The sequence below is a fragment of the Tyto alba genome, unplaced genomic scaffold (assembly GCF_018691265.1).
Source record: "Tyto alba isolate M040663 unplaced genomic scaffold, T.alba_DEE_v4.0 Super-Scaffold_9, whole genome shotgun sequence".
NCBI lineage: Eukaryota > Metazoa > Chordata > Aves > Strigiformes > Tytonidae > Tyto > Tyto alba.
In genome coordinates this window covers 37,462,420-37,481,117 of record NW_024881330.1, presented here as the reverse complement: position 1 = coordinate 37,481,117, position 18,698 = coordinate 37,462,420, and the positions used below count along the sequence as shown (strand labels likewise).

Below are 18,698 nucleotides of genomic sequence, written 5' to 3'. Positions count from 1 at the left end.
GCATTCGTGTCCTCCAGTTCCAGTCCAGGACAGGGCCCAGACCCCCCCCATAAGTTGTTTCCTTCACCTCTGCAGCGACCTGAAACCACTGACCTTATTTTAGCCTTGCTGCCCAACAGCACTGAGCACAGTGCCTCGCACTCTTCCCTTCAGCTGCCCTCCCTTGGGCGCCCAGGCTGCTGTTGAGGATACTCTTGGTCTTTCCCATCTTGCCTTTCCAAACCCTTCCTTCAGTTTTCTCTGCCTATCCAAAGCTCAGCTGTAGGCAGGGTGTTTCTGCCTGCCTTTCCTAAATTTCAGTTTTTTATTTTAACGATGACGACTATATCATCTGCAAATAAATGCAGCTGCAATCCAGAGCCCTGAACTCAAAAAGTTGAGATGACTAAACCAGAACCCGCGTTTCCTGCCCCGATAACCGCTGCAGACCTGAGTGTTTAGAGAGCTGCCAGTTGAACGCGATGCCCCGAGCACAGCGAGTGCAGTTCTGGCACTGCAAAAACTAAAGAGACCGACAGAAAAGGGTAATGATCATACAGGAGTTCAGTTTCCAATGAACCAAGTCTTAACAGCTACTAGGCCTATTCCCACATAAGCCATAAATAAGGTGAGGCATGACAAGGTCATGCTGTAAAAAAAAGTCAGTTACTGAACAGGAGCACACAGCAGAACAATGCAGCAGGAAGGGCTGAAACAAAAAACCCCACCCCCCCCCCACTACCAAAATGTTTTAGATCATCTGCTGTAGCCGCTGTAGTGCGTGCTGAATGGGGAACACAGACATTTAAAAAGGAACTGGGCAGGCGCACGGGTAACAGGTACAGACCGACACCAGTGCCAAGAACAGCGTTTGGCCCAGGCACGGGGAGCGGGCGACATCGGGCGGGACAGGACACGCTGTACGTCCTCCAGCAGTGGTCGCTGATCACTAACGGACAAGGAACACCGTGGGCCGGCCTAGTGCAGTGATTTAGGGTTTAAAGATTACACCTCAAATCGGATGAATTACAAAATCGATTATAATTAGTTAAAATAACCTCAATTCTCCCCCTTTCTGACTGGTAAATGCAATTTGGTTTTGCTCCCCCCCAATTAACATGATGAGACAACTCCCAGGCACAGCCATGCCTTTTAATTCCCCTCACTGGCTTTTCCAGAGCTCTTTCACTGAACTGCTTACGCTCGTTTTTGGAGCCTGCTGTCAACAGCTGCAGGGAGCTTCACTCCCCTGTGAGATCAGGCTCCCTCATCCACTTTCGCAGTCTCCACGCCTCCCTCCTTTGCTAGTCCTGAGTTTTCCGGAACACACCGAAGAACAATCCAATTCCACTTCTACATGCAAAATCAAAAACTCTGACGAGGCTTAGCTGGCCTGTACTCCCAGCCTCTCCCTCCCACCACCCTCATTCCATACTCTGGTTTGTATTAATACTTTAATCCCCGGAAAGCAAAACGCAGTATTTGAGTTTCTACCTGTGCAGCACCACAGGGTTCATCTGACTAGTCCATCTACAAGCACTTTTGTTCTTCCCTTTTTTTTTTTTTTAAAAGCAAACCCAAACCCAAACCCAAACCCAAACCCTTACCATTCTTCCTCACCCTGTACTTGCCCAACAGCGAGAAGACACTTCCTAGCCAGCCGAAGGGCACCCGCCTTTCTGCCCCCCAAGGGATGGGCTTTGCTCCTCTGGAACCAGAGCACGAGAAGCAAAGGCAACTGTAAAACAAGTAGCTGTGGATTAGACTGGTTTTGATTGCACTGATGAAAGAGTTCAAAAACTTTATTGACCTATAACCTGATTAGAATATGCCAGATGAGAACCAAATATTGTACAGAAAGTTGTACAGAATTTTTTTTTTACATAGAAAACTTTACATATCTGTACCATATACATTTTGTCCATCTGAAAAAAATTTCTACATCCATTGTAATACAGAATGCTTGACAATCTTGTCTTAACCATCAGAGCACAATTCACAGTATGAATACATTTCCAATAAATTTAACCATCCCCAAACCATGCCAGATTTGTTACTTGAATATATTCAACATTAAATTCTGTACATAAGAGTGAAATCTACATCAAACAAAAAACATCTGACAGCAGACACAACCTAGACTTGTTTGCAGTGATTCAAGTTCCAGTCCTTGAAGGATCATCATTTCAATGGCTCGTTATATTTAAAAGCCCTAAAACAAGTATATTACAGGTAGTTATGTCAGTCATGATATTTCTACCTCTGTTCTTGACAAAAGTCAGCAACACTAACTTCTGGGCTACAATGAAACCGAAAAAAAAAAAAAGGAAAAAAAAAAAGAGAAAAAGAAAAAAAGGAAAAAAGGGAAAAATAATCACAACCCCAAAAAATAAACCCAAACTTCTAGTGCATTTGGTAAATAATGAAGTGTTATGGGTTTTCAGCAAATCAATAATATAGAAATAAAACAATTCAGGAAGAACTGTATAGTGTTAAAGAGTTTATATTACAGACCTGCATCTCTGTACATTTTTCACAGAAGGATGATTACCAATGTCTCAGACAGCCTGAGTGTGCAAAAATCTTATAAGAATATCAGACATAGTTGCTAAATATCTTTTACCATGAACAATAATCTCCATTTTCTTTTCACTATAAACATTTTATCCTTCAAAACACAGCTCTCCTGAGTTGTACTTCCTGCAGAAGCTCAAACCTTTACATATATAGTTCTTTGGGTACATTTTACTTTCACACCCGCCACAAACATCTGCTGCTATACTGCTGTCTAGGACAGTAAAGGATATTGCAGCCCATGCTGACAAGAGGACTGTGCTAAAAACTGGCTCTGTGCTCAGCACGAGCCAGGTAAGAGAAACCGATAGAGATAATCCATCAGGAAATAAAGGGACTGGAGTGTTGCAAGCCTTAATTACAGTTGTAAGCATCTGTACCGTTACCCCTTGGATACACACTGCCATACAAAGAAACCATTTTTATGGATATCCAGACAGAATGGCTCAGCTACCTGGTCCTTTTATTTAGCTGAGGAATATAAACTTTTAAACAGAGCAATACTCAGTCACTAGCTGCTACTGCTTGCTTATTCCAGACTCTTGTTCTGGTGGTTGGGATATTTGGAAAACCACACCAATCCGCAGGAAAAACCTTCGTAGAACAGCTCGAAGTTCAGGAATAAGGTCAAACTGCATGATTTCACACAAGAGAGGATAGTAGAATGAGGCATGAGCCTTGAACTGAGGAGAAAACAAACAGAAGAAATTATTCTATTATGCATCAATACACCTCTGCAAGTGTGTTGCAAGTGAAGATTTTTAAATACTCTCCCAAGTCAAGGTGAGAGACCCACAAAGTGAACAAGAATAAACATCTTTATTACTGAAGCTGGCAGTGCTAGAGTGAGGCTAAAGGCAGCAGGGATGTGCTCCGATGGCTGCTCACCAGCTACACACAACTCCTTGCTAACGGTTATTCTTCAAGAGGAAGAATTCTTCTATTATCAGTTAAGTTTTTTGTTGTAGCTGGCCCCATTCACTTAGAACTTCAGCCAAGTTTTGTTACAAACAGAGGGAGATCTAAATACGGATTTATTTACTGCAGAATTGCTTTGGAAAAGGTCAGGGTTATGTACATGTAGCTCTGCTGAGCTTGAGCGAGTGGCGGGGTTTTTGGTAGAGGGGGAGGGGGCTACAGCGGTGCCCCCCTGTGAGAAGCTGCTCGAAAGATCCCCCAGCTCCAAGTCAGACCCGCCTCCGGCCAATAGCAATGGTGGCTGCACCCCTGTGAGAACGTATTTAAGAAGGAGAGCCTGAGAGGAGGAAATGGGGGAGGTGTGCCGGAGCTGAGCCCCCCTGTATCCTGTGGTGAGAGGGCAGGGCCACCCCCCCATCCCCCCGCCACCCACGGAGGTCACCGGGGGAGCAGAGGCCGAGCTGTGGCCTGTGGAGGAGCCCCCAGCAGAGCAGGTGTCTCTGCCCAAAGGAGGCCGGGACTCTGAGGGAAGAAGCCCCCCCGCCGTTGGAGTTCGGCACGGGGAAGGCGGCAACACCCGGGGGGGGGGACCCACGGCGGAGCAGCTTGGGACCGGCTGCGGCCCCTGGGAAGGGCTCACGCCGGGGGGAGGTCAGAGAGGACGGTCTGCGGTGAGAGGGGAGCCAGGCGGAGCCGGGGCGAATGCGAGGAGTCCTCCCGCTGAGGGGGAAGAAGTGGCAGCACCGCCTGCACCCCCCCATCCCCTGCCCCGCTGGGGGGGAGGAGGCAGAGAAACCGGGATCAAAGCTGAGCCTGGGAGGAAGGGGGGGGGGGGGGGGGGGGAAGGTGTTTTCAAGATGTAGGAACGCTTCTCACCACTCTGTTAGGTGCTGCTGTTGTTAGTATTTGAATTAAAGTGATTTTTTTCTTTCCCTAACAAGTCTGTCTTGCCTATGACTGTAACGGGTGAGTCATCCCTCCCTGTCCTTATCTTGATTCCTGAGCCTTTTGCTTCATTTTCTCCTTCCCATTCCTGAGGGGGAAGGGGAGAGTGAGCAGCTGTGTGGTGCTCGGTTGCCCTCTGGGCTCGAATCACGACAGGAAGCAGAAACTGGAGTTATTTCTCTGAATAAACTATCCTCTACTAATCCTCTTCCTCAGCAGGAGAAGAATAGTAAAAGCAATTTAATATATGTTTCTCAAGGATCTAAACATCTTGTAAATTTTCTCAGGCACTTTTATTTTATCATTCACTGCATCCTCACTCTGCACTAATACTGTCGGTGTCTGTCAAGTGCAGTTTCAATGTACATTCCCTCAACAAAGAACGTCTATAGAGCAGCAGGAGTTTTAAAGTCAAGTATATAACTGTGCATGAAGAACCATTCTGGAACAAATTCTTACCTGTAAACGTTGTCTTAAATACCATTCCAAACAATTACTTACCCTTTCATCGCTTATCTTCAAGACTTTAGTCAAAAATAAGAGTAATAGATTAGTCCAGGCTTCCCGATGACTTTCTGATGTAAGAGTGAGGAAGTAACTCAGAGCCTCACTGCAGACACTAGAGAGAAAATACACAAAAACTAGTAACCTAACATTTTCTTTTGAGCTCTACTGCAGAGATGGAGCTCTGGCTTTGCAACTACACCAGAGTAGAGCCCTGGCGTAGAACAGCATCATTTTATGGAAGCTACTGTAGGCCTGATCAGTAATAGAAAGCAGGGATTTTGTTCACTTCAAAACCAAAGTCCTAGGACTTCACTATTAAGTATGCTGATCACGCTGTTCGTGCACATATTTAAAGTGTATCAAGTGCTCTTTGAGAGGTATTAAAATGCATATGACAAAACGCTATGTAGACTTCAAAAATGAATCTCATGCTGATGCAACCAGGCAGTTTTCAGCTCTGGTCCCTGGTCTATAAACCTTAAAATACTCTCACTGTGTTACTACCACAGTTTTAAGCCCTCTGTTATTCCAACACTTGCTTGAACAACTTTTTAAGCTAAAAACATTCAGGTGAAACTTAGCATTCACAGTAATGAATAACCAAAAAGCCAAAAGCTTCTGTATGACCACAGGCTCTTCCAAGCCCAGAGCTCATTTCTGCAGATGAGAACAAACAGCATCAGTTCCCTAAAATATCTGAGGTTACTGAAAGAAAACAGCAGAGTTTAGGTGACAGTTGCTTTTCTTTTTAAAGAGGAACTGTAACAATCCCCCACTTGCCCACATGCGACAAAAAAAAGGTGACAAAACCTTTGTTCTCTCCTATAAAACATGTAATGAGAACAAAAAAACAAAGGCAGCATTACTAGCTGGAGGCACAGCACGCTCCACACAACACAAAACCTCTTAATATTAGCTGTGACCACCAGCATACTGCGTTAGCTCTAAGCAGTTTACTGCAAACGGAGGCGGTCTATCCTTTTAAATCAAAATAAACATTCTTTAACATCAGAAATAACATCAACAAGTTCAGCTACATGGACCTTACTTTAGCAGTCTGTGCTGGACCTCCTCCCACGCGCTGGTCCGGCTTTCGTCCATGTACATACGGAAGAGAATGCGCAACCCACAGGCAAGACTACTAGTCTCCTGTTTCAGAAGATTAGGCTTTGATTTGCCTTTGAAACCTAGAGAAATTCCAAGCATCCATTTAGATTTTTGCTTCATCTGACATTTTTCCTTATAGTCCCCCACTTCTTCTGAGCATCTTCTGCACAGTGGCAGTTAGAAAAACCACCTGACGTAATTAATTTCTCATGACGTTCAGTACAATGGGGAACTGTTAAAAATTAACTCATGTATAAACACCCTAACTGTGTTTGGCACTCGTTTTTATATAAGCTTCCAAGTACATGTAAAACCTGGGTGTATGATGAAGGTGCATTCTGACCACCTAAGCAATGAACCGTTTTGTCTCAATCTCATCCATATGTACCCATAGCGTATACCGTTCCATCGCGCCTTTTTTGGATAAAAATGTCTACAGTACTACTGTTTCCAATGTTGCTACTGTGTAAGTAAGCTCAGTTTGCTAGTGGAGGCCCATACTAGCAAAAAAGCATACCCATAAGTATTAATACTACCTCAGTCAAGCTGAAGGGGTTCTATCTATGCATATATCAAGGCACAGAACAGCTCGCCGCATATTCACAATATTCACTCACCAAAAATAATATATTAATACAGCTAGCTTTGGTGCAAAGAATAAATTAAACACAACGTTACAGAGAGTCCATTTTCCATCTGGTTCAGAAAATGACATGTATTTTACTTATACACTGGTAGGTAAAACAACCCCCCTAATAAGTTTTGGGGTGTTGTACCTGCAGCTTCCAAGCACGGGACTCCCACCTACAGCTGGGGATCAGCTTGCAGCCATAACCCAGTGAAACCTTAAATTTTAGGAAATTGAAAAGATATTTGCACCTGCACAGATGAGGTCTCCTCCCCTTAGGGATTCTAGGGTTATAAAGTTGCAGCTCGTTATTCAATTTTACATTCAGCATCAAAGTACTTCTGACCTATTTTTGGATCAATTCAAAACACAGTAACACAGTCTCACAAAATATTTCTCCGAGGTGACTGACTCACCGGCTTTCCAGAGAGCAGTTCTTTGTTCATTGTTTGAATTAAATGCTTTAGCAAATCTGTGAGATTCCAGCAGACAATCGAGAAGTTTGAAAAGCTGCTGTGATGTTAGAAAACGATACATCCCTTGATCTTGTGTATCCACATGGACATCGAAGTCTACCGCATCTCTCTATTATAAAGAAAGGTAAAAGGAAACAAGAGAGATTTCAAGTAAAAATTCACATTTGTCTTCAGCAAGCTCCTGTGATAACTCAATCCTACCCCGTTTTCATCTGTACTTGTATTTAAGCTTAAAACTGTATCAAAAGTTGTATCCACCGCCCAGTCGCATAAATCCCTTTGAACAATCCATGTTTTGATCTCTACAGTGTGCTGCCCTGGACAGCAAATACAATTTAATGCAAGATGTAAAAGATCTCAACAGTCTGCTGGAAGTTCTCAAGTCCTTCTAAAAATTGTAAATTAGAAGATGTCACGGGAGTTTATGAAACTTTACCCAGGAGAGAAAAAGCTGTTAGAATGAGATACCTATCAGTTCTACTTACTTGGGCGGCTGCAAGATTCTCTGCATCCTCTTTTTTGCTGGTTGCTGGGAAGAACACAATATTGTCGATAGTCTGAATGAGTTCCAGTTGTACAACGCATTTGATCAAAAGAGCAGCAAATAACTTCTGTTCTGGAAATTCTTTAAAGGAAAGAAAAATAAAATTGCTTGTTAACTAAAGAACTGCAATACTTTTTTAATTTTTGAGGTATTTTGGGGTAAGCTGAGGAACAGTTTGAATTCAAGCACATTCCTAAACCACACCTGGAACCCACCCACCTGAATTACTCTTCTAAAACCGGGACTGATCATGTTAACAATTGGCAGGTTTTAAAAAACTATTTGCTAACGTAAGTTGCCTGCTGTATACTGAACAAATATTCAGTATTACCTAAAAATCACCAAAATTAGTGACTTTATTGTTAGCATCAGTGCAATGGCAAGAATCAGAGGCTGACACTGTCCACAGGCAGAGGAGGCTCAGGATGGCACCAGTATCACTGACACTGGTTTGTACTCCTGGCGAGTACTCATAGCACCAGACACAAGCATTTAAAGCACCAACACATTATTCTGCACACATATCTTGAGGGTTTGATATATTCTCTTCAAATCAGTCTAACTACACTTTTTTTATTTCAGCTATTGCTTCTGTTGCATTCTGTACAGAAAGAACTTTACTCTTAAGAAAAAAAATCACTCCTTTACATAGCATTGTAAGAAGAGTATTATTTTTATATTTTGCTTTGGGTAAAAAGCCTGCAAGTTAGCAGCTGAACTCTAGATTTTTAAAGCACAGGTCAAAAATGTGGACCCACACGAGTCCAACAAAATTCTGTCTTACTACATAAAGACAAAATTTCAACCAATATAATTTTCTTCACGTTTCTAAAGTTATAGCTGGGGCTTTAACTAACGATATCAAACATCTGCTAAACACTCCTCTTAACAGATATAAAATGCCAAATAACTACAAAACACGCACTTGATGTTGGTCTGGTTTTACTCATTTCTTCAGCTACTGTGGACCCTGTGCTGGGTTGATATGGACGTCCATCTGAAGATCTAGGCTGAATAGAATCATGGATATCTACTGACTTCTGTGAGATTGTATCCTGAAAAGAAAGCAAAAAAACCCCAAACTAATTAACTTACAGAAAACTCTGAGCTAATCCTCAAAAGTGTGCTCTTCACTGCTTGAGACATTTGCTGTTACAACACTGCACTTTTTCATTCACTTTAGATATGTTTGATATTAGCTTTCAAGAAAGATGTATTAGATGACCTACTAAGAAAAAATTGAAAATTTAACAAGCAACAGATACTTAAACACACAGCAAAGGCAGTGACTAGTGTTTTGCACAGAGGTTTTTTGTAGGCCATCCAAGCATTTAGTATGTCAACCAACAGTTAGTTTGACTTTCACCAGATTAAGTGTATGAGATTTTCTGCAAGGTTCTGATACTGGGAAATGCAGTATCTGCCTTGATAGACAATAAAAACCGCTAACAGCTTCTGTGAGAATTTGTATTCCTTCTATAAGGAGTGCAAATGTGAACACACAGCTCTTAAATGACAAGTCCAAACAATATGAGGTATCATCAAACTTTAATCTTTACTTGCCATTACTCCCTTGAATGTTCTGAACTATAAGCTCCTACTAACATGTTTGCAGGTGCTACAGGAATTTACCACAGTAAAATGATGAAGGAGGAAAATATATGTCTATCAAGAAAATGCTCTGATTTAAAACCCTTTAGCCAGAAAGCTGCTCCAGCAGACTTCTGCAATGTGTTCTGATTCTCCATGTCGTATGGCATTATCTTGTGAGCTGTTGTCAATGACTTTGGAAGATGAATTGTTGGGTTTTTGTTTTATTTTCAAATAAATATCTTCCCTTCTTGATCAGTTGAATGTAAAGTTTTAAAATCAAAGGTAATACCTATTGTTTTCATTTCAGAAAGCGTTCATTGAAAGAGAGAAATGTAATTAATAACAAAGTACGTTATCATTAACTGCAAAGCAGTTATATATAGTGATTACTGTCCCTTGCAATAACCCAGTCTTTCTACTGGCATTTGTTCCATAAGTGACACTGGCGACTACACATTAATTCCATGCACTGTGTTGTTAGCAAGATTTAAATCTACACATGCAGTTCCTATAAAGAACAGATCAACTCCTCATACTAGTATAATAACCAAGGTTCTAATCTGTATTAAGTATAAATATACTTTTAATAGATACTGTGTTTACAGATAGTAGAACACTTCATTATATTTGAACTACCTGAAGAAAAATTAGATGGAAATACCTAAAACCTGAAAAAATTCTCTTACCAAAAGAAAGGAACCAAAATATATCTCTTTTAACACTATTTATTATACAAGTTCTGTTAATTTTGAAGTTGTAATGTGACTTTTTACACTGAAAACAAAAAAGATTTTTGAAAACTGTCACGTTAAACTATTTCGAAAAGATCTTTCAATTTATTCATGACTAAGGTATTTATTATATTTGCCATTTTTTCATGCTATTATATTTTACATAAATGGATCAAAAATGTCACCACCATTTAGATCAAACATTTTATACATCAAACACTGCAAATGAGTCAAGATACAGCAAGCTCATTCAGTCACATGGATGTAAAATACCTGTATAATGAGAACTGGCCATCACAAACACTTACATTCTGTTGTGAGTAAATTATGTTAACACTCCATAAAGATAAATGGAGGGAGTCGGTCTCTCTTAGTAGAACTCATTTGGGACCATATCCTCGAAAAAGTTTTATCAAATGCTTCATTAATCTACGGAGAACTTCATGCAGCAATTTTGTGAGAATGTCCAAAAGCTAAACTAATTCTCCTCAGTAGTAAAACAGCTAGAGTGCTGCCACTTGTAGGCAAATCCAAATTTTACATCAGTTTATTCAGTCAGTGCTAAGAAAACTGATGGCCATATATATTTTCTATTTTAAACACAGATGTTTAAGTTCTTATTACCAGAGAAAATTTGAAGAAAACAAAAAGTTGACCTATACTGGCAGTCTTTCCACCTCTAGCATTTTCTCATTATGTCAATGTATCAAAGGGAACATTGAGCAAAATGAAACAAAACCCACACCCCAAACCAGAAAACAACTCAAACCCTAAATACAGTACTAGAGTTCTACCACACACAGGACATTACCTAAAACATACACAGATAATGACCTACAGCCAATTTCTGGAATCCATCTTTGTTGCAAACAAATCCCTACTTCTTCTCAATTAACTCCTTGCCATTTTTAAGCATTAGTAACACTTTATCTGAAATAAAACTTTATCAGGTAAACCAAAACTGATAAATGGGTTTAAACTAAGTCTACTTTTCACTTATTCTACATCACAACACATATGTACCAAACTCTTAGAGGCTTTTAAAATATTTTATTTCAGCAGCTTACCAGTTTTTCTTTTGCATCAGAGGGAGACCCAGAGCCAAACTCCCCACTGACTGGTCGCCAAGTCAGCAGCCTTGAAAACACAAAACCAGTATCAAATTTAGTAAGTTTGAAATACAAATCAGAATCTACATTCTAGTAAGTCCACTTCAATAAAGTGGGGGTTTTGTGTTGTTTTGAATTTAAATTAATGGAAGCCAAACATAAAAAAGTCAGATATAGAAACTTCCATAAATTAATAAACAAATTTCAGTTTGAAGTATACATTTTATTCTTTCACACATACTGAAAAATTTAAGTATTGTGTGTTTTGAACTTCGTTTCTGCCAATTGACTTGGACAGACAACTGGATTATGTGGAGGTGGATTAACACTTCTCAAATACTTGATTTGGCTTTAGGCAGTGCTCTATTGCCATTAGTGGGCCTTATTCTCCCACACTGCCTTAAGCTTTACCTGCAATAAGGAATGAATCTATCCTGGGACAAATCAGGATGAAAGCCTGGAGATGTTCTGCATTCTCTGGGATATGTTCCTGCATTGCACTTCTATTTCCACCTAGGGTTCAACACTTCCACTTAGGATTCACCGCTATTATGAGGTACCAAGTCAATGACAATAATTCTGATCTCCTCCCTCTTTTCCTACAGCATGTTTCTGTCTTGAGGGTTTTCACCTTAAGCACTAGAAAAATTACTACATTAATTGTAATTTACTGAGGCTGTCTGTGCCTGCCAAGAATTGAGGGAAATGGGATCAAATAATCTAAGGGGTCCCATCATCTTTTGTTCTATCAAATCTATTCCTACAAAGGAAGATTAAAGTCATCTGTCATTGTTAAAATCTCAAACTACTCAGTCTGTGTGAGGCAATGCTTGACGGACATTTGTGTTTGCCTATCCTAAGTGAGATCTTTCCCCTTGTGTTAAGGATCCTAAATTAACGTATCACTGATCTCCATGCAACTAAAGACCATATAACTAAAAAGAGAAATCAGAGGTAAGAGAAGATAAAATCCTGAGGCATTTAATGAGACAATAAATAAAGTAGAGCAGAGAACTGAACTGATCCCTGAAAGCCACCAGGACACAAATTGCAGATTATTCTGGATTAGAGGTTGTTAAATACAGTGTAATTTATTTTGGGCTATAAAGTCTTAAACTTCCATCTGCCAAAGGAGGATTGGAATAATGAGCCATTATGAGCCAGTAGAGGCCAGATCATCGTAATTTGTGGAAGGAACAGATTCTACCTCTTGAATTTCCCAAGGACAAGGCAGCATTCACCCTGGTTTTCTCAGTGCCAGTGAGCTAAGACTTGCTCTCATGAAGCTTCACAAAATTACAATTAAAACCAATTATAAACAGAACAGAAATTAAATAAAAAGAAGAATCAAAGTAACTACTAAAATGAGCTAATGCAGCATGGGCTGGATGAGCAAACAGTGAGGTGGACTGAAAACTGGCTAAATAGCCGAGCCAAGAGAGTGGTGATCAGGGACATAACGTCTAGTTGGAGGCCAGTAACTAGTGGTGTACCCCAGGGGTCAATATGGGGTCCAATTCTGTTCAACTTCTTCATTAAAGCTCTGGATGACAGGGCAGAGCAGACCCTCAGCACGTTTCGGGATGACACAGAACTGGAAGGAGTGGCTGATACACTGGAGGGATGTGCTGCCACGCAGAGGGGCCTTGGCAGGCGGGAGAGATGGGCTGACAGGAACCTCATGACGTTCAACAAGGGAAAGCGCAAAGTTCTCCACCTGGAAAAGGACAACCCCAGGTGCCAGTACATGCTGGAGGCCACCCAGCTGGGAAGCAGCTTGGCAGAGAAGGCCCTAGGGGTCCTGGTGGACACCGGGTTGGACATGAGTCAGTAATGTGCCCTTGCTGCAAAGAAAGAAAATGGTTCCCTGGGCTGCATTAGGAGCGCTGCCAGCAGGTGGAGGGAGGTGATCCTGCCCCTCTACTCAGCACTGTGTGCAGTCCTGGGCTTCCCAGTATGAAAGAGACATGGACATACTGGAGAGAGACCAGCAAAGGGCCACAAAGATCATTAAGGGACTGGAACATCTCTCCCCCTGAGGAGAGGCTGAGAGAGCTGGGATTATTCAGCCTGGAAAAGAGAAGGCTCAGGGGAATCTCATCAATGTATATAAATACTGGATGGGAGGGAATGAAAAAAGATGGAGCCAGGCTCTTCACAGTGGTGCTCCGTGACGGGACCAGAGGTAACGGGCACACACTGAAACACAGGAGGTTCCCTCTGAACTTCAGGAAACATTTTTTTCCCTGTGAGGGTGACTGAGCACTGGCACAGGTTGCCCAGGGAGGCTGTGGAGCTTCCCTTCTTGGAGATACTCGAAAGCAAGACATGGTTCTGGGGAAACTGCTCTGGGTGGCCATACTTGACCAGAGCCCCTTCCAACCTCAGCCATTCTTTGTGATTCAGTCTCAGTATCTCCAGCTGTCAATGCCTCAATGATTTGATGGAAGCTTGGCAGGAGTACAGTTTGGGCTTTTGAAGTAAGTGATCCTTGCTGAAATTGGTAGCTGAGTAAATATTCTAGTATTAAGTTTTCCAAACAAGAAAATAATATGATCAACTCTGTTTGCAAAAGGGTAACTTGCCAAGAATCAGCAGAGGCTGCAACTAAGAATTCCTGCAGCCAATGGTGCAACTCTTAAATTGAAGAAGTTACACAATACCTTGCAGATGTTTTATGTGAATTCTGAAAAAGATGTAATCCTAACTGATCAGATTAATAAAACTCTCTGCCAGAAGACACTTTACTCTCCAGAGATTGATAGCACCTGACTTTTTCAAGACAACTAGCAATAAAGCACTTGTCCATAAAACTTCCATATATACCACTGTGCAATTTACTTCCATCTTCATTTCAGTGTTAACTATTGTGTTACTTCCAGACATGGGAAAAACAAAGGTAAAAGGAACATTTACCTTGTTCTCAAAGTAGTGGGGCAGCCTCCACAACAAGCTGGGTATTAAAATCCAGCTTGTGTTGTCAAAAGAAACCCAAACAATATTAAGACTGGAAGGGCAGGAAAAGCTCCACTCCAAAAATAAGGCTAATAGACAGACTAAGAAATATAAATATGAAATTCCAGACAAATCAGGAGTCACAGATAAAGAACCAGATCCCATGAAAAGAGAGGAAAAAAAGAAGGAGCTGTACAGAAGGAGAAAGAAGCATCCTCCTAGGGCTCAGAAAGAGAAGGAAAAAAAATGAGTTCAAAGTCTCAGTTAAAAATATGAACAAATATCTGTATATTGTTATAATTGTTTCTCACCTATTCAAATAGCTTCAGCTTTAATCAAGTATGGCCAAAGTGTAAAGACTGTTTTGAGCAGTTTTGTGTTACTCAGCAACTGTTTGTAAAAGAGCAGGTGTAATTTCACCATGGGAAGGGAGGCCAATTACACATGCTCAAGGAATTATTCATGTATAAAATCTAACTAAGATTTACTTTACCCTGCAAAAGTTGTGAACCTCCCAGACATGGAAGAATGAAGAATATAATAGAGTTCTCAAAGAAGGCTGAGAAAGATTAAAAAAGGAGATGAGAAGTAAAGAATGGAAATGTATGGAAGGAGTCAAATACCCTCCTAGGAAAAAGAACCCATTTGAAAAGCAGAAGTGCCATAAAAATCAAAAGGAATAATGCACATATTTCAAATCAGATATAGCTAAAGGCAACAAGAGTATTTGGAATGTGCCTAAATATTAAGATACCCAAAATGCTGCGCTAGAAGGGTTTCTGATATGCAACTATAAAAATACCCAGAAACCTAAGATTTGATCATATGTGGAAACCAAAGCAAATGTTCTGCTAGTGAGTATTCACTTCAAAATCATTGGAAGTATGGGATATACTAAGTTAACTTTTACATCCAGAGATTTGGCTTCAAATTTTACGTTTGGCAATTACCAAAATGCAAAAAAAAAAAATCTTGTTAGATCCCAGATGTTTCAGCTTTATTTCAGTATTACTTTTTGGATGCAAATAATTCATACCTCCTCACACAGAAAAGCAGGTGAGCAGTGACAGATGGATTAACTTATCTTTCAAGTATGAATGAAGCTCTCTTACAGAGACCTATCTGATATATAACTCTAAAACTAAGGAAAGACTGATGTGCAGAAGGTTTCCCCTTTTGCTTCAGTTTTCTTCAGGCCTGAACTGTGTGATACACAGAAGCAAACGCTATGAACTAGTTGACAGACACAGAACAAGTAATGATACAACAGTTCAACATTAAGACTATCATATTTGCAAACAAGTAGGGTAGAGGAAAAAAAAAACCCATCTTTGATATAATGCTGGATGGGATTTCTTGTTATTCTGCTCTGTGATGTGTAACATACTACTCAGAACAGTACAGCCTTGTTCCAAGAAACTTCACATAGGGTTATAACATGAAGGGACAGTTACCAAATATGCAAGATAATTTTCTTAAAAATATTAGGATTCACAGAAATGTATGTTGGAAGTTAACCATCAACCACAGAGACTTAAATCTGTAAGACTGCTGCAGTATTTTAGTATTTTGTAGAAAATGCTTCACATATTATTACAAGTTACAAAGTCTCCCTATCGCATTCCTCTATTACAAAATGACCAAAAAATCAAATAGTACTTCTCAGAAAACCCAAGATTTTAAAATTTAATCAAGTTACAGTTTTGTATTTTTTTCTTTTTGCTTATCTCCCATATGGTATTTCCAGTTTTTAAACAGTTTATCATTTATAACATAGAAGTAGTGTATCTAGCATCTAATTTATCATTATGTTCCAAGGAAGTCTGCTTCTACTTAGTCCACACATAACAGCTTTTTGTTCACCTCACCTATTAGAAATCTAACAGTTTGGAATCAGTAAGTCATCTAGCTAAACTATTTTATAAACTATAAATATTAAAAGTCATCTTACGCATGAGGGATTGTAGTTTTGAAAATATCCAGCATGCAAGTACAAGTTTTATCCCAGATTTCTAGGGTAAACTTTTCACCATTTAGGATGACAACATTCTCCAAACAGTTTGTACCAGACCGTGCTAGTTGTTCATTGTCTGGAAAAGACAAACAGTGTATTTGTTTATTCACATTCAACATAGTAAGATCTTAACACTGTTTAACGTAACTTGGTACAGTCCTACCTTGCTGCACACACCAGTACAGCTGTGCAAATATATCATCCAAAAGAACATCACTAAGTACTTCTAAATACTGTGTGAAAACATCACATATTGCATAAAGTGCATGGTTGCAAGTAGTTGTCATCCATTCAGCTTTCTAGGAGGGGGAAAAAAAAAAAGTTACAACTTTGTTTAAGGTGCAACTTTTAGGATACACATCCCTGCAGGGAGATTGATATATGTATTTACTCAATTTGAATTGCTTTATAGTGACATGCTGTTTCTTTCTAAATCTCAAAACCCCCCAAAATTAGAGCCCCAACTTCCTCGCTAACTTGCAAGTTCAAAAAACTACAATTTTTGGACACCATATTATAGATCAGACTGAACAAGCACTTACCATCATGAGATACTGAGTCTGACATTAAACTTAGTGTCTAACTCCAGCTCAATAGTTTAACACTATGCTAAGTTTTCTGTGTTTCTTCTAAGTATTTTCCAGGGAATAAAAGTTTAGAAAGCAAAACATGTCCTCCTACAAACAGCGAGACAGAGCCTCCTAAACAGTTGACAATTTTGATCAAACTCCTAATATTAACAATTTACATGTAATTTACATCAGTAAGCCCATTTCACTTCCTTGTCAGGACAGTACCTGGATCTGGTTGGCAGGTCAAAACTTGTTTAGCTGGTCAGAAGGGTACAGTGAAAAGCACAGTGCTGGGTTTTGGGGGTTGTTTTTTTTTTTTTGGCTGGTTGGTTGTTTTTTTCCCTAGTCATCAAAAAGTTTTGAACTAGCAGACCTTATTACTTCTAATTGTGACTTCACTGCTGATTACAAGCCTCACTCCACTGAACATGTTGCTATGAAATGATGTGTGTCTCAGATTCCAGGCGTGTAAAAGCTGCAGTTCTTACAAACCCTAGGTATGTTGCATTTTATGCTATTCTGTTACTGTTTGCTTTGTAAACTACTAGGCCTTTTACACACATGGTTTAAACAAAATGAGAAAAGTGACAATACCTCCAACAGAACGCTAATAAACCAAAGTAAGGCTACTAGAACCATGTCAACCATGCTTGAGGTTTGCCTTACTATACTTGGTAAGCCATATTATTAATCAGGTTTTCTACTGTAAATATAGATCTCTTGTAAATTATCTTCCTCCACTTTTTTCACCTCAGTCTGCTGTTCTGGCAGTTTCATGTTGTCAAATATCCTGAAGACAATCCGAAACAAATCTTGCCACCAGTGTTTTTCGTAAGTATGGCCGTATGTCTTCATTATTTCAAACATTACTGTTAAGCCCCTGAAAGGAAGAAAGAACAACATACATTAAAAGTAACAAACAAGATATACACTAGACCAAATATGTCCAAGTACAACAGCAATAACAAACTCACATACTGTTAAGAACATTATACGTTGATCTGATGGGGATCAGTCACACTAGTACGCTAAAATTAAGTAGAAAATCAGGTTGTTTAAAAAGCACTTAGAAGTCACAGGCAATAGCCAGAAAATACTTTTGAGAACTATAGTAATTTCAAATTAAAATAGGAAAACAACTTCCTTACAAAGGACTACAAAAATAAAGGAACAAGTATTTCCAGGTAAGAAATACAGAGATCTAAAAATGAATGTTCATCTTCACTAGTCATAAAGGAAGTCCAGATGCACAGCTCATATATAGATGTGTAAATTTAAAACGATTTGTATACAATGTCTCACATTTAGCATCAGAACTACAACAGAATACACTTTATAAAGGAAAAGCCATGTTGAAGGAAAATAAGCAGGTTTTACATGAAATCAGAGTACAGCTTTGTTTTTTTCAACAGTTTCTGCAATCTTCAACCAGCTGATGAATCATGGTATAAAACCAGTTTTAAAATCCTCAAAGTAAGTATGATGGGCAAGACACGGGAAGGCATGCAGGACTGGGGTCATGAGTTTTAATTACAACAACAGAAAAAGATCCCAACAGAATTCTGCTGTTGGAGTCCACTCAAACAAAACCTACTTATTGCATGGAGCATTTGACTTTTGTTTTAAACAGAGCAAAAATGGAAACGTGACGTGAGGCTTAACCAGGTCAGCTACGAGGAATCACTAAAATGGAATAAGTAACAGGTACATATATCATGGAATCAAACATCATATATTTATATTTACTAATGAATAGAGGGGATCAGTATTGTCACTGGGAAAATAGATTTGGATAGTAATCCAGTGTAATATCTTATTGAAAAAAAAAAAAAAACCAAAAACAGCAGGGGGAGGGGGTTTAATGCATATTGACCATTTAGAGTCGACCTTCCACATTAAAATAATGCTTGTTACATGTTATGAAAGTTAAAAATTGACTTTTACATTTTACTGTGTTCTATGCATAAACCGCCTCCATCACATCTGATTGCAAGTAGAGCTGAGCTGTTTTAAATGGTTTACAAGTTCTATAATAAACCAGTCACT

At 39.7% G+C, this 18,698-nt stretch overlaps 1 protein-coding gene across 1 annotated transcript in view; it reads right to left on the bottom strand.

Annotated features, from left to right (window-relative positions):
* Positions 1-1,748: 1,748 nt before the first annotated feature.
* Positions 1,749-18,698, bottom strand: part of ARFGEF1 (ADP ribosylation factor guanine nucleotide exchange factor 1) — a 98,647-nt gene continuing 81,697 nt past the window's right edge. The window contains exons 30-39 of the mRNA XM_042785879.1: positions 17,403-17,532; positions 16,244-16,379; positions 16,018-16,156; positions 11,070-11,139; positions 8,604-8,733; positions 7,620-7,759; positions 7,075-7,243; positions 5,972-6,110; positions 4,918-5,035; positions 1,749-3,236 (exon numbers count right to left, since the gene is read on the bottom strand). Of these exons, the coding sequence (XP_042641813.1) occupies positions 3,072-3,236; positions 4,918-5,035; positions 5,972-6,110; positions 7,075-7,243; positions 7,620-7,759; positions 8,604-8,733; positions 11,070-11,139; positions 16,018-16,156; positions 16,244-16,379; positions 17,403-17,532 (1,336 nt within the window). The 3' untranslated portion in view covers positions 1,749-3,071. The remainder of the gene's footprint in view (positions 3,237-4,917; positions 5,036-5,971; positions 6,111-7,074; positions 7,244-7,619; positions 7,760-8,603; positions 8,734-11,069; positions 11,140-16,017; positions 16,157-16,243; positions 16,380-17,402; positions 17,533-18,698) is intronic.